This window comes from Protopterus annectens, chromosome 1.part0 (genome assembly GCF_019279795.1).
Source record: "Protopterus annectens isolate FY-2018-M chromosome 1.part0, PAN1.0, whole genome shotgun sequence".
In the NCBI taxonomy this organism is placed as follows: Eukaryota; Metazoa; Chordata; order Ceratodontiformes; family Protopteridae; genus Protopterus; species Protopterus annectens.
The window spans coordinates 904,837,093-904,853,506 of record NC_056725.1 but is presented as its reverse complement, the minus strand read 5'-3'; the positions used below and the strand labels follow the sequence as shown (position 1 = coordinate 904,853,506).

At 39.8% G+C, this 16,414-nt stretch overlaps 1 protein-coding gene across 3 annotated transcripts in view; it reads left to right on the top strand.

Moving 5' to 3' along the window:
- Window positions 1–16,414, top strand: part of COL12A1 (collagen type XII alpha 1 chain) — a 589,904-nt gene that overhangs the window by 253,662 nt on the left and 319,828 nt on the right. For all 3 annotated transcript variants that reach the window (XM_044063907.1, XM_044063925.1, XM_044063915.1), the window contains 2 exons: window positions 276–405; window positions 12,956–13,095. In XM_044063907.1, coding sequence (XP_043919842.1) covers window positions 276–405; window positions 12,956–13,095 — 270 coding nt within the window. The remainder of the gene's footprint in view (window positions 1–275; window positions 406–12,955; window positions 13,096–16,414) is intronic.

Genomic DNA, 16,414 nt, shown 5'->3' with positions numbered 1-16,414 from the left:
TTGTGTCTTTCTAGCATTATGTTATATCTGGTGGGGGATTCTGTCATCTTACACTGACAATTTTTCTTCTCATGATCAAAATGATATTATCAGTGGTAAGATGAATATGTATTGGCATTATTACGCTCACATTATTAATTACCTGGCACTTAATGGTGCTTATTGTGAACTGAGTCCTTGTACAAACCATTTTGAAAACTGGTTTTAAAAATGAAATTCAATTTCACATGCAAATGACTTCATCTTTTCTTGTTGTTGGTCCTTCTCTTTTACAGCTTGAAGTGGATGGAAGAACAACAACTACAGTGTTGAGAGATCTCATTTCACAAACTGAATATGATGTAAATGTTGTTGCAGTATATGACGAAGGACAAACAGACCCTGTTTCAGCTCAGGCAAACACTGGTATGTAAAATATAGTCTGTTCTAATTTGTTCGGAGATGTCAGAATAACAGATGTGTTAAATACTAATCTCTCTGTATACAGTAAAACAACATTGTATCTATGTACCACTACTTTGTTAAACCTTGATTATTTGTTGTTATGTTACTTATGTCTCTTTCTTTGTACCATATCTATGTAACGTTTTTGTATTGTTATTATGGAGTTTTTCTCCCTGAGCATCCACTGAAAACTGGTATCTGTCCAGTTGGACTTTCCAGTAAACAAATGTCAAATAAATAAAAACTAAATAAAATAACTTTTTACAGTACAATACGGTGCCAGCAGAAGTCTTAACAGATGAATTAAGGTTAATGGAACACTTTAAATAAACAAGGCATTGATGTGAGATGATAGAAGCTTTTAAAATGCAAAAGGAATCAGCTAAGATCAGATAGGCAGTATGTTCTGAAAAAAGGAACTGTTAAAGAAAAAGTAGCATATCCTGACACAAGATTGAGGATGCATATTGAAACTATAGTGCTGTACAATAGACTTTTTTTTTCTTGAGGACAACATTGTGAATGCATAAAACAGCATATTTCATTAGGTGGTGGACTGAGCAATAGACAGTATAGCATGAGATTTATTTATTTGTTTGTTTATAGTTTTAATAACTTGGTAAATGGTTTTTAATTGTTGCCAGTCTATTTTTCAAGACTGTCCTGGTCGGATAACATTTAGTTGAAAGAGAGTTGATCATATGGTAACAGTATTGTCCTGTATGAAGTAATACTTAGTATTTTCAGAAATGCTAGTAATTCTAATATGATGATCAGATAAAATATCTGTGACAGAAGGCATAGGGTATGGAAAAGAATAAGGCAGTAAGTTGTGTATAAATTCTGTAACAGCCCACAGTTAAACCAAGGTAACTAGGCCTGTGGTAGGGAGAGTAGCTATTTGATCCAGAGATCTTGAGCTGATGATTTTTCAGAAGTCCAGCTGGGAGAAGATGTTTAGGTATTTGATATGTTCATCTAGGGGCAATGAAGAGGGACATGTTGATAATAAAGTTAAAATTTGTTTTGGTGAGGGTGATTTGGACCTGTACTAAATTAAGTGTGAGGTCATTTGTAATAAGAGACATAGATATGGGATCTCTTATAAACATGGATATGCAGTTAACCCTGGTATAGGTTAAGTGTTTTTTTGTAGATTGGAATCAGGTTTCAGTAGCTAGATAGAGCTTTTCCATGTCAGACATTTTGTTTTCTAAGGCTTTTTGTTTTGAAGAGAGTCACACTGACATATAGGTGGATTGGAATCTGTCAAGTTATAATGTTAAGCTATTTCACCTTGCCTAAAAATGTCACTATGGTGGGTGGGTGGGGGGGGGGTAAACATGCTTTTTTGCTAGTATGTGAAATCCCTCAAAGGACAGGAGCAGCCCATCCCTGAGGAAGCATGGAGGTCTGTCAGTCATGTTCTTCCAGCCTATCATAAACTGGATCCCCCTTAGAATGACACAATTTACACCTAGTGATGGTTAATTTGTATTTAGACATTATTCTAGCTAAGGGCAGAACACTACTCATCCCATGAGATTACCCGTCTTTAAGAACATAGCACCCACAATGATAGCATGCAGGTTAATGTACAGGATTACTAACTGGTAAACCTGATTTCAGAACCTGATTGGGCACAACTGGGCAGCAGCAGTATCTGTACAGAAAAAAGGCCTAGCAATCTACTTCAGTAATATGTCATGAAAACCCTATGGAGTCTACCCATAGGTCACCATGAGTCGATTTCAACTTGAGGGCCTTTAACAAAATAAGAACATACTATGAGTACTCTACCACATGTGCCTGCATCTCCTCCAAGGTGGACAAGTTGTCTTTGTTCACCCCAACATGAGCAGTAATAAAGTCATACACGTATTTTGGATACTTTGAACACTAGAAGGCCCAGGTGATGTCACAGATCATAGGAACTGAGAAGAAAAGACTTAAATGTGCCTTGTCCTTTTCCAGACTAGTTAATAGGGTCTTTATGCCTGACAGTTGTGTCACCAATATCTAGAGTATTTCAGGTGTTATCATATAGTTCTGTCTGTCTTAATGCCACTACCATTTTTAGCTTAATGATATTCTGTAACAGTATAGGCTTGTCAGGCCTCTGAACCTCCTGGGGCTGATGTCTCTCCTGTCACTCATCATTTGAAAAGCAAAAAAAAAAAAGAAAATAGTTCTGCTGCTTGTACTGGCAGGCATGCTAGCCAGATACAGAATCACTTCCTCCTGCGCCAGCTTTTCAATAGAAGGACACAAAAAAAAAAAAAGATCTGCAGGAGCCAACCAGGTCCTGTTTCTACATCCCACTCCTGCCCCTCCTCAGTTGAGGGGTAATTAAAAAAAAAGTTTGAGATCAAGTACCTGGGACTCCTGAAATGCAGGAACCAATCAGATTCCATTTCTATGCCTTGCCTCTCCTTCCTCAGATTTTACTTCAGAAAAAAAAATAAACAAATCTTTTTTTTTCCTTCTTTGAAATTGTAGCTAACTGAGTGCTACAAATATAGTAAGCAGTTGTTACAGATTAGACCACACAGGGAGTGCTACAGCTCTCATTTTTTGACTTCAAATGCAGTATCAGCTTTTAAAAGCCAGTATACACTAAAGAGTGAACAGGATAGAATGGCCAGTCACTGCCTGTAGCACTTTGTGCATGGTGTAGTTGCCCCCCTTTGCCTTGCCCTATTTACGCTACTGTGTAATAGTATGTATTGATGTAGTGGCAGTAGGCATGGATGTCGGTGTACCTATGTGAGTAGTGGGATCATATGAATATGTGGCTGATGTGCTCTGTCATGTTTTGGAAGGCATAGCTAAGTTTTCTCTGAAAACCTCAGCAAGTATGATTTTATGTTGACTGACACAATCTGATACACTTGCCTTCAGTTTGTGTAACTAAATGCATCTCTCATGGATGTATTTTGTGTTAGATAGCAATAATGGATTGCCAGTAAACATGAAGCAATTGTTATACTTCCTCGAGGTAACTAGGGAAATTAGGCTGGCCAAAGAGAGTTAACAGTCTATAACTTTATTGTTGGGGGACAGATAGGTAGGTCAGGATACTGGTTGAAATGGATATATGTACTGATGGTTATAGATCAGTAGTCACTTAGACTAGATTTGGTACAACAGCAATTAGATTGATTATTAATGTCATGGTAGGCTTGTGCTAACAAGTGAGTTAAAAAAGCTAGTGGAGAGTTTGAGTGACATTAACACAGCAAATGGAAGATAGATAACAAGGTTAAAGATATAAAGAGATATTATGATTTAGAGATATTTCAAAAAAGGTTAAATGTATTAGAAGAACAAAATGACATTAACTAGTACTACTGACACTTGATATAACTGTAAAGTACAAGGAGATGTGAGCACCTGCATCACTGTATCATTTCCCATGTACATGCATGCTCCCACAAATGCACTAGCTAGGGAAATCATCGCTGGCCTGGTGGCACCTAGCCATATCCCCAATCTTGACTATTTTTGGTGCAGTACAAGTTTCTGCTTGCATGTTGGAGGTCAGACAACTATCTTTTCCTACTTCCAGGATGATCTGGTGTCAGCTGCCCTATCCCACCCCTGCCTTAACTGTTTATCTTTATTTTCTGAACTGTTTCAAATGACTAAGTAATGTAGTTCTGTATTTTCATCCTCTATGTTTAGCCTTGTAGTTAAGTTGAGTCTATTTCATTTGGTTGATGGACTAAACTGTCGACACTGACATGGTTGAAACCATGACTGACAATTTAGTTCGTCAATCAACTTGAACAACCCAAATACCAGCAAGCAAAACAAAACAAAGTTTTTGCAGGGGGGCAACCTCCCTATACCCACACTGTGGTGGGATGTGCCCCCCAAACCCACTAATTATATATATCTACTACAAGAGTTCACTACAGTAGGGAAAAGGGCACATTCCCTAATCCCCACTGTACCACAATCTCAGTCAAAATGATAGACAAAATACATTGTCGATCTTGTCATCTTGACCATGTCAGTGCCAACAATTTAGTCTGTCGACCAACTGAAATTGACCTGTTATGTTTCATTTCATCCTTGCTTCACTGTACTGCTGAATACGTATGTCATCACAATTGTCAGCCATTGAAGATAAATATTAGCTTCTCCCAAATAGTCTGGTGCCAAACCTTACATTATATTCTACAGTTAGCAGCTTGATTTGAAAACAACTCCATATAATCCTTATTTTTGTTAACTTTTATAATAGAAATGATATTAAATTATTATATGCACTACAATTTTTGAAGCACACTTTCCTCACACTTAACCTTACTCTATCAGCATTACCTATTTTCTGTATAATTTGAAACCTAAATATGTGCAGTGAGGAGCTTACTCATTAAGGTAAAGACAGACTGCCATCACTGTGAAAGTCGTTGTCTGATTTTGAACTCCATAATGACTCTTTAGGAATGAAAGTATGAAGTGTGCATTTACATACTTGCATACAATTAGCTGTATATCCAGAAAGGAAGTCTAGGCATTAATGTTTTATAGACTTAAACGCTGAACATCCTAGATAACGCTCAGAAAAAAAGATGGTATAGTTTAGTTTGTGAAAGCAGACGTATGGCAAGCTGATGAAGCAAAAGTCCCACCTGCAGTATATGTTAAGTTTTCCCATAATTTATTTGTATCTCTGCAAACTATTGAGTGTGGCTCAGGATGTGGCAGCCAATAAAGCTGGATTTTCCATAACTCAGGAGTGGCCTCACTCCATCTAAATTTGAGATGTAGTCTGCGGTGAAATCTTAAGCCTTTTCTTTTCCATTTGTACAGCAGTTCTGTGGTAGTCATAACATGCAGCCATTTGAGGGAAATCTAACCCACAAGTATGTTGTTCAACATATTTTAGCATTGTGCTTCTGTTTCCAGATGTTATCTGATTGTGGAATGAAGTGTTAAAGCCTTATTTTGAAAAGTGCTGTAATGTGAGTTACTGCAGCACTTGGAAAAACTTGCAGCTCTTGCCAGTTTAAAGATCAAGCACACATTAAGAATACCTGCTTGATTAACATGAGGCAACGAGATTCTAAATAAATGGTTTGCCACTTCAGAACAATTACTCTTTTACAAGGGTAACTTTGTTCAGTTTGGTTAAAATCTGATGACAGCGCATTAGAAGTAACCGAAAAATCATATCATGTCTCAGAGTCAGTCCGGATGCTGAGGTATGCATACTAACTTGTGGAAAACATGAACTGCAAGCAACTGTTAAGCCTCAACTGGTCCTTTCCTACAGCACTGCAATAGCTTATTTAATCAGATTTTTTTTACAGCATCATTATGTCTGTAGGTAAATAGTAATCTTGCAGTGATGAAAAAGACTACCTCTGGCATTGCATTCGCACACAGTAACTAGCACCTCATTTCCACCTAAGTTCCAGGGGCCTTTTCAAATGATTTCTTAAGGTGTTTTCTTGTGAAATAGACCCACTTAAAATCACAAAATATCAGCCTATAATTTATTCATATTTACACTGCCTCTAATTTATTCAATACTTACACTAAGTTTCATATTATGATTTGTCGCTATTTACTCCGATGATTCACAAGCTAAAAGTTGTTGTCAGCTTTGGCATAGTCATCTAGATGAGTTATATCCTAAAATTTATCCAAACCTCTGCTAACTTACTCTTTACTGTGCTTGCTTACACTATCAACAACAACATAACCCTTACCTCCTGCACCTTATTTGAAGTTTATAAGGCATCTACTACTATTCCATTTCCCATGTTACAACTACAAAATAAGGTGGAGTCTTACAGATCTGTCTTACTGCTGTCCTCAGCATTCAAAGTTCTAGACTACGTTGTTTCTACTGAATTCATGAACTATTTAGCAGAAAATTAACACCTGTGTGAACCCTAGCATGATTTCCACAGAGAACATGGCACAACCATTGCATGCCATAATTCACAACCAGTAGCTTCTGGACAGTTTCCTAAAAGTCACTTTATTGAAAGCCATGCCTAAAAATGCTCAGCACAGCTTTAATAATTTTCCTGAAGCATATATTTTATAGGTTCATAGGTTCGTACTAGGCTATCGGCCCGAGGGCCTATACAAGCCTAGCCATAACAATTCCCTGGATATTTCTTCCCATAGTATTTACTTCCCTGGACCCCTGTCTAGCAGGGTGACTCACATGATCCCCGGAGTGAATTTCCTATCTCCCATCAAATCATCAAGGTTCCTTTTGAAGAGGGCAAATGAGGCGCTCTGCTTAACATGTATCGGCTGTCTATTCCAGAGTATGGGGAGTCTCTGGGTCAGGAATCTATCCCTACAGCATGTTTTGTTCATTGTGATGACAAGGTTTAGATCCCTGGAGCATGTGGCTCTGAGAGATTGGGGTTTCTTTAAGTGGAACATGTCCAATAGCTCAGGGTTTGACTGGCCTTGTATGTTAAGCAGAGATCACCTCTGAATAGACGATATGCCACAGAGTATAGCTGGAGTTTCTTTAGACAGTCAGCATATGGCATCTGCTTTAGGCCTGTGATTCTTTTAGTGAGGTATTTCTGTGGCCTTTCCAGCTGTTTAAGATGTCTTGTGAGGTACATACCAAATGGGGCATTATACTCTATAATGGGTCTAATGAGGGATGAGTACAGTGGGACAATGACCTCCTTTTTTCTGGATGAAAAGCCTTTAGTGATGAGGTGTGCCACATAGAAGGATTTCCTGACTGTTGTGGCAATGCGGTTATCGAAAGTGAGACCACTGTCCACCTGTGTCCCTAAGTCTCTCATCACACTTCTGATGTTTAGTGCCCTGCCACCTATGTGGTAATTCATGGGTACATGTTTTTTTCCAAACGGGATAACTATACATTTCTTGGCATTAAGCTTGAGACCATGGCTCTGGCACCAGGCATCTGTTTCTGTAAGGAAATTTTGTAGACTATCCACATCATTTGGGGATTCAATAATGGCTCCCAGTTTGCAGTCATCTGCGAACTTTGTTAGCCAGAGTCCTTTAGTATTGGCCTGTACTTCAGAGAAGTAGTTGCTAAACAAGAATAGTTCCAGTACTGAACCCTGAGGTACTCCACTTGTCACTTGTCTGGAGATGGATTTGGAGTCGGCTACTTTTACAGTCTGGTTTCTGTCAGTAAGCCAGTTGGCAACCCATCGAGTGATGTAGGGATTTATGCCCAGCTTAGTAAGTTTATCTATGATTCCAGAGTGGGGGATGGTGTCAAAGGCCTTGGCAAGGTCCAGATAGGCTGTGTGGACTGCCTTACCCTCGTCCACAGCTCTAGAGACTGATTCGAAGAAGTCAATCAGATTCAGGAGACAAGATTGGCCCTTCACAATCCCAAACCCAGTGGGGTCCAGTGTTTGAAGGTTGCCAATGTCTTTGTTTATAAGTTCCATGATAATACATTCCTTGGCCTTGCAGATCAGGCTCATTAGACTGATGGGGCGGTAGTTCCTGAGATCCAAGGTGGGTCCTCCCTTGTGGAACGGGATAACTGTAGCTGTGTGCGCCACTCATTGGGCACAAAGCCTGAGGTGAGGCTATGATTAAACATGACACAGGTGAGGTGCCAGTTTATTTTGTAGTTCATGTAGTACACAGCCTGGGATGTCATCTGGTCCCATGGATGATGTATTCTTAGCTTTGGAGAGTGCGGTTTCTGCCTGTGTGGCCATGATTACCAGAATTTGGCAATCTTTTGGTATTGAGATGGGCCCTTTAGGGGGTGAGAGGGGGGTGAAGTTGGCACTAAATCGATCTGCCAGGATATTGGCAATATCCTTGGGATCAGTATATTTAATGCCATTCTGTTGCAACTCAGAGCAGATCTGAGCATTGCCATTTAGATTCTTGACATAACTATAGAATGCCTTGTGGCTGTCTTTGGAATCTTTTGCAATTTTATTTTCGTAAGTAGATTTAGAGGATTTTATGAGGGATCTCAGCTTCTTACTGAGGCTGGTGAGGGAGTTTTTTGCATCCTGGGATTTTCCTCTTTTCTGCAACAGTTTCTTCCTTCTGTTTTATAGTTTTTTTTATAGCAGGGGAGCACCAGATTGGCTTCCTTTTTTTGGAGAAGAGCATCTTGGTTCTATTTGGGATGGCACTATTCATGCACGAGTGGATGTGCTCGTATAGTGCCTTAGTGTAGGATTCTGCAGTTGAACTTCCAGATCCCGTCTGTGTGGGTGTCATGAAGTTTGTCACTTCGGACTTCAGTAGCATGAAGTTGGCTTTGGAGAAGTTTTTTAAGGTGGTTTCCTTACTGGGGGGTGGGGGTGGGATGTGGATGTCAAGGGTGATTTGCTTATGGTCAGAGCTGACCAATGAGGGGGTGACCACTGGTGTGGAGCATCTATCTCCCATGTTGGTAATGACCATGTCTAGGATATTGGAGCCCCTGGTGGGACAATGGATTAGTTGATCCAGGGCATTGGAATTTATGAATTTCAAGAACCGTTGGGAAAAGGAGTTTGTACCCGAGCAGTTTTCCCAGTTAATGGCAGGGTAGTTGAAATCACCCAGTATTAGGGTATTTGGTTGTGTCTTAATATTTTCCAGTATGTTTAGAAAGGTGTAGTGAGAATCTTGGGGCATGGTGGGGGATCTGTAGCAAGCTACAATTTGGATTGCAGTCTTACCTAGTGTTAGTTGCACCTGGAGAATTTCAGATGCATTGTGTTGGGCAACTAGCCTGGAGGTGTGAATATCCTTGGTGAATATGGACACTCCTCCACCTTTAGTGTTTCGGTCTTGGTTTTGTGGCCGAAAAGTGTGGTAAGGATTGTAGCCTGGTATTGCAGGGGTGCTGTCTGGAGCCTTGAACCTATCGATGTTCTCCATTTTTAGGAGTACCTCGAGAGAGTGCATTTTGAGGTTTAGACTTCTAGCATTGAGTAGCATTACCTTCAGATTTTGCATGCTTGTATCTGTTATGGTGGTGGTTTTATCCTTTGAACCTTGCCTAAAAAAGGCACTATAGGGTGGTGTTTTATGAGGGGAAACTGCCATGCCCTTTCATAAAGCAATTCAGCATGTGTGTATTTTTATACACATGACTATTGCACAACTGCATGACACTGGCAGTCAGTGGCTGGATTTTGATGATGTCACAAACGCTTTTGATTCTGCTTTGCATCATATGTGTATTTAGATGAGATAGGTTTATATGAGTAAATCCAACAGTAGTACACTGTTTTGAAGGTCTCTTCATAAAATGGACCTTTGTAGTGCCCGTAAGCTAGTCACTGCCCTAGTCTTTGTCAGTCGTGACTGTCACTGTGGTTCTTTCCTGAGACTTTTCATTTTGCAAATTTTATTAATATCTTCATCAGCCTTCCCAGTGTCAATATCCCCTATTACATAGAAAATACTTTGATCACTCGTAAACTGTAATCAATAAAACATGGTCTAAGACCTGGGAGATTTGTTCAGCTGATTTAATCAGCCTCACCAAAATGCCATTTTTAGTTACCACTGAGATGTTAAGCTTGGTATCTGCAATTTAATCAGTACTATTTTCCACTGGTAGATTATTTAAACTGGTAAGGATTTCACATTCTTACAAGTGAGCCTTGACCACTTTTTGACTTTCTCTGGTCATGTACATAATGTTCACACATTATTTGAAACATGCTACAAGGCAATCAAGCCCTTAAACCAAGGAAACCAGAAAAAGATCTTGGTGAAAGAGTGAGTATTCCAGTGCTGGACTATTCATCTCCTGTTTCTTCTGCTATAACAGCAACAAATTTATCAGTTGACCAATTGGTTCTGTGCTGGGACCTGTCCTGTTTGGTGTCTAGGGCTCTTGCTGACTACGTTTGCAGATGACGACATCCTAGGAACAGTCATTAAATCCCCAAATGACTTAGTCATCCTGCAGGAAGTTTTGTCCCAAATAAATAACTGGTACCAAAAGCATGGATTGAAACTACATACCAAAAATGTATTATTGTATCCCTTGGGAAGTCATCTATCACAGGGAACTACCACATTAATACTACACCCCTAAAAATCTAGCCTAGGGATCTAAACCTCTTCTGCAACATCAATAGAATTATTTGGAGGGACATATATATCTCACGAAGGATACACCTGCTCTGAAACTGACTACCCAGCCACATAAAACAAAGTTAATCCCTGTACATATTCAAGCCCAACTTGGATCTATGGATGGGAAACAGATTTCATCCCAGGACTGCTAACTGTATTATTAATAGACAGATCCAGCTCCTAAATGCATTTTTCCATGCATGGGTCCCCTCAAATTATGTATGGTATGATCCCAGTTATTCTTAATAGGGGTAATATATAATTTTTGACCATGGGATGGGTAAAGCCAATTAATAACCAAATGGATAGGTTATTTTGAGCACAAAAAGGGAACCTGGCTAGGTTAGAAATGGCCCTCAGGGGAAGCTAGCCTTAGTACGCACCTATGAACCTATGAACCTAATTATCTTAAATTAATGACAATGCTGAACAAGGGTAGTATGTTCATATCCAGTTCTCCCAGAAGGCAGTATCATGAGCAAACTCTGGAATAACTAATGGCTGCTGCCAGACAGAGTACTGTGCTTCTAACTTGCACCCCAATTTTCAGATACTTACATCTGTTGCTCCCCCTAAGCCAGACTGTTAAAATTGTGGATACATAATAAACCTCTTTGCTGCTCCTGTGCCTTGCTCTTGTTTCTGCTTTTCCAGCAGTATATGTTGGTATGGCCCAAATCGCCTTCTTACTTTGGGCCTAAATTCTGTAACTCACCACCATCAGTAGCAAAAGCCAGCCACCATTAGGGAGAGCTGTGCTCAGTTTAAAATCTCAACCATGTTCAGATGCTAGGAAGAGATGTAATTTGGGCAGAGCCTTGTTAGTTACACTTCCCAGAACTGTGGAGTAAGATTTATAAGTTATAAATGATACATGGGCTAAACCTAGTTAGTTAGATATAAACCTATATCTCCAGTACTGTACGACCTTAGCCTTTTGTCTGGTCATTTTCACTTTTTATTTTGTTATGGGCAGTACTCAAACCATGGTAATTTAGGTAAATTCTAATCTTCTACATAGTATATATTATTTATGTATCTTTCCATCGTTTTAGCCCCTTAGTCCACACTGCTTGTTTAACTCTTACCTTAAAGTCTTGGTTGAAAAGGGAGTGTGGAAGTTCAGTCCATTTACTTATTCTATAAATTGAAAGACATCATATGTATATCAATGGGTAGGTAACATCAGAGTGTGAAAATTTCCATTTCATAGGTATTGCAGCACTGAAACCTCTGTCACCAGCTGCTTTGTATATTCCAGGAGCAGGTGACAGGAATTTGACAGACGTTCAGAGCTCTTCCACAGGCAGCTGCACTGAAAGGACTTGCACATGGACAGTTAACAAGTGACAGAAAAATGACTGAATGACAGAGTGCTATCATGTGGATGGATCAGTGCGAGCATTGTTGAATCAGGCTTCCTACAGCTATAGGAGTATTTAGTGCATGGGTGCCAGTATAGTATTCCTGTTTCAGAAGACAGTAGCATTTATTTATGAGGCTGTGCAGACATCCTGTGAAATCTCTGGCAGGTATTATCAATGTTATGATAGATATACAAGTGCACAGGCAGGAAGACATCCCATCAGGTTGTTTTCAATGCTTGATATATTAGTCTTGAAGTATGAAATACTATATAAATTGCAAGTGTGAGAGGCAAATAATTATGTTTCAGTTTATATGGAACACCTTGCACCTCTAAATTATTGGTCTTGCAACTTAGTATCTTTGCACATCTGTATAACTGCTTGAATGAACTGTTAATACATCTATATAACCACTTGACTGAACTGGCATGTTCATAGGTTCATAGGTTAGTACTAAGCTAACTGCTCTTGGGAGCCATTGTAAGCCTAGCCAATTATCCCTTGTGAGACTCAAACTCTGCACCTTGTGTATGTAAGGCAAACACCTTAACCATTAGGCCACCCTCCCAACCATGTGGTAATTTCCATTTGCCAATCACTAGTTAATACATTTTCTTGGACCTTACACACAATCCATATAATGACTGCATGGAGGAGAAAACACAGGGAAGGTGAGTCCTTTCGTTTTACAGTACTATCCTGGGTACTGGATTAAGCCATTCTTCTCCGACTCCACATGGCTTTTATGTATTTACAAAAAACAACAGCTAACTTTTGTGATAGTAATTGTTTTTAGTTCCACATCTGCAGTAGATATTGAAGTAAATAATTAACCATACACTTTGTTGGCCTACATATTCAGCAATGTTAAGTAAAAAATAAACTTTTTTTTATTCTGAAATGCCATGTAGTGATTGAGAGATGCACATTTTAAGATTAAGCTTTGAGCTGCAATAATTCTTGATAGTGTAAACAGGTTGAGCCAGTGAAATCAGTTTGTTTATTGTCTCAAAAGTTTCCTTCTGCATTCTAACCCACATTTGTACTATGGCACATTTTAGGAGTTGTTCCAGCACCAGTCAATCTTGAATTTTCTGATGTGAAACTTGACAGCTTCCGAGCTACTTGGGAACATGGTGGACCTGATGTAGCACTGTACAGAGTGACTTGGGTACCAGTTGGTGAAACTGATAAGCAAGAGGTATGTAACATAGCATTTATTCATTCTCTTTCTTCTTTAGAAAGTTATATTTAACCACCATATAAAATTCCTATATGCAGATTGTGGATTGTGCATTGAGCTTGAACCCATGGCTCTGGCACCAAGCATCTGTTTCTGTAAGGCCTTTTTGTAGAGTATCCACATCATTTGGGGATTCGATAATGGCTCTCAGTTTGCAGTCATCTATGAACTTTGTTAGCCAGAGTCCCTTAGCGTTGGCCTGTACTTCAGAGAAGTAGATACCAAACAAGAGAGGTCACAGGACTGAACCCTTAGGTACTCCACTTGTCACTTGTCTGGAGCTGGAGTTGGAGTCAGCTACTTTTACAGTATGGGTTCTGTCAGTAAGCCAGTTGGCAACCCATCGAGTGATATAGGGATTAATGCCCAGCTTAGTAAGTTTATCTATGATTCCAGAGTGGGGGATGGTGTCAAAAGCCTTGGCGAGGTCCAGATAGGCTGTGTGGACTGCCTTACCCTTGTCCACGGCTCTGGAGACTGATTCAAAGAAGTCAATAAGGTTCAGGAGACAAGATCAGCTCTTCACGAACCCAAACTGGGTGGAGTTCAGTGTTTGAAGGTTGCCAATGTCTTTATTTATAAGTTCCATGATAATACGTTCCATGGCCTTGCAGATCAGGCTCATCAGACTGATGGGGTGGTAGTTCCTGGGATCCAAGTTGGACCCCCCCCTTGTGGAGTGGGATAACTGTAGCTGTGTGCCACTCAGTGGGCATGAAGCCTGAGGTGAGGGTATGATTAAACATGACACTTAGGTGAGGTGCCAGTTCATTTTGTAGTTCATGTAGTACACAGCCCGGGATGTCATCTGGTCCCATGGATGCTGTATTTTTAGCTTTGGGGAGTGCATTTTTTACCTGTGTGGCCGTTATTACCAGAATTTGGCAATCTTCTGGTATTAGATCGGCCATTTAGGGGGTGAGAGGGGGGGTGAAGTTGGCACTGAATCGATCTGCCAGGATATTGGCAATATCCTTGGGATCAGTATATTTAATGCCATTCTGTTGTAGCTCAGAGCAGATCTGAGCATTGCCATTTAAATTCTTGACATAGTTATAGAATGCCTTGTGGTTGTCTTTGGAATCTTTGGCAATTTTATATTCGTAACTAGCTTTGGAGGATTTTATGAGGGCTCTCAGATTTTTACTGAGGCTGGTAAGGGAGTTTTTTGCATCCTGGGATTTTCCTCTTTTTTGCAACAGTTTCTTCCTTTTGTTGTAAAGTTTGTTTATGGCAGGGGACCACCAGATTGGCTTTCTTTTTATTGAATGAGAGCATCTTGGTTCTATTTGGGATGGCACGATTCATGCATGAGTGGATGTGCTCATACAGTGCCTTAGTGTAGGACTCAGCAGTAGAACTTTCAATTCCTGTCTGCATGGGTGTCATGAGGTTTGTAACTTCTGACTTGAGTAGCATGAAGTTGGCCTTGGAGAAGTTTTTTATGGAGGTTTCCTTACTGGGGGTTGGGGGTGGGATGTGGATGTTAAGGGTGATTAGCTTATGGTCTGGCCTGACCAATGAGGGGGTGACCATAGGTGTGGAGCATCGATTTCCCATGTTGGTAATGACCAGGTCTAGGATATTGGTGCCCCTGGTGGGACTATTTTATTTATTTATTTTATTTTATTTTATTTTACATTTGTTAACCGGGCTAGTCTGGCTGGATACATGTCCATTTTCAGCAGAGGCCCGAGGAGAAAAGCTCCACTATCAGACTATAACACTACAGTTTAAAAAGTCGCTAATTAACTAACAGTAAAATAATGACAAAAGGCAAAGTACAATCGCATATACAGTGTTCCTGGGCTAGTCTGACTAGATGACATGTCAAATTTCAGCCAAGGGCTGAGGAGAAAAGCTCCAGTATCATAAAATAAAATTTACAGTAAAAAAAAATCACTAGTCAATAGTCAAAACAACAAATCAAGCATTGGCAAAAAGCAAGATACAGTTAATATACAGTGTTAACTATGCAAGCAGGTAGTGTAATAGTTATTATGTAGTTAGAGAGAGAGAAAAAGCAGAAATAAAGTAAGCAGAAAGTGGAAAAAGTACAGTTTCTGTTTGGAATGAATATTATGGGCATAGTAAAGCTGAGGAGTAGCCAGTAGGAGAAGAGAGGGGGAACAAAGGTAGTGATGAATGGAAAAGGTAGAAGGATATAGGAAGTTAGATAAAAGAAGCAAGAGAAAGAAAGCAGATGGTCAGAGGGGAAGTCAAAGAGAATTTTGAACAAAAGAGTGAAGGTACAAAAAGAGGGGACTGGGGAAGTCAGTCAGAAATTTGAACAAGAGAGTGAAGGTACAAAGGAGGGGACTAGAGAGGGTAACAAATTTGCTGAGCTCAGTCAGGATTGGAGCATGGGCATAGCCAGTGATTTAGTAAGTGATTTCTAATCTGTTTTTTGAAAAGGTGACATGAGCCTAGGGAGGTCAGTTCTGTGGGAAGTTTATTCCAATATGAACCGATAGTGTTTGCAAATAAGGAGTCACCTGATTTATTATGAGATTTCAGAGTAGTAACTAGAAGCTTGTTGGCTGATCTAAGTGTAGTGAGATTTTTATAAGGTGTGATGAGGTTATTCAGTATGGGTGTGTTGGAGGGGTAATGTAGAATTTTAAAGGTGATGATTAGTTGCTGTAGGAGTATTAGGTTTGGAAGTTCTAGCCAGTTAAGTTTCTTTAAGTTAAGACAGTGATGAGTACGGAATGGAGAGCCAGTGGCAAATCTGGCAATACTATGGTAGGCTATATTCAGTTTCTGAAGATTAGCTTTAGACATGTTGATAAAAGAAGGAGAGGCATACAGTAGTGTAGAAATGAGGTGAGTTTGGGCGAGAGACACTTGGGATGTGGCAGTAAGAAAGGGCTTAAGTCTGTAAAGGGCACCAATCTTTTTATTAACTGTCTTGATAGTTAAATCAATGTGATAGTCAAAATTTAGCTGATTGTCTATGGTGATGCCTAGCAGTTTTGTGGAATAGTCAGGTTTAATGATAGTGCTATTACAGGACACAATGGAAAAAGTGATTGGGGTGGATTTAAGGGTTGGGGTGAAAAGTAGTAGTTTGTTTTTTTTTGGGATTTAGGAGGAGACAAATATGTTGAAACCATTTTTCTGCTGCTGTGAAGACCAATTGGGTAGAGGAGTGGAGTTCTACTGGGGATGGAGCAGAGCAGATGAGAGTGGAATCATCAGCATACTGTATACAAGTGGATGTAGGGAGGGAAGTGGGCAGGTTATTTATGAAAATAGAGAAAAGTAGGGGACCTAA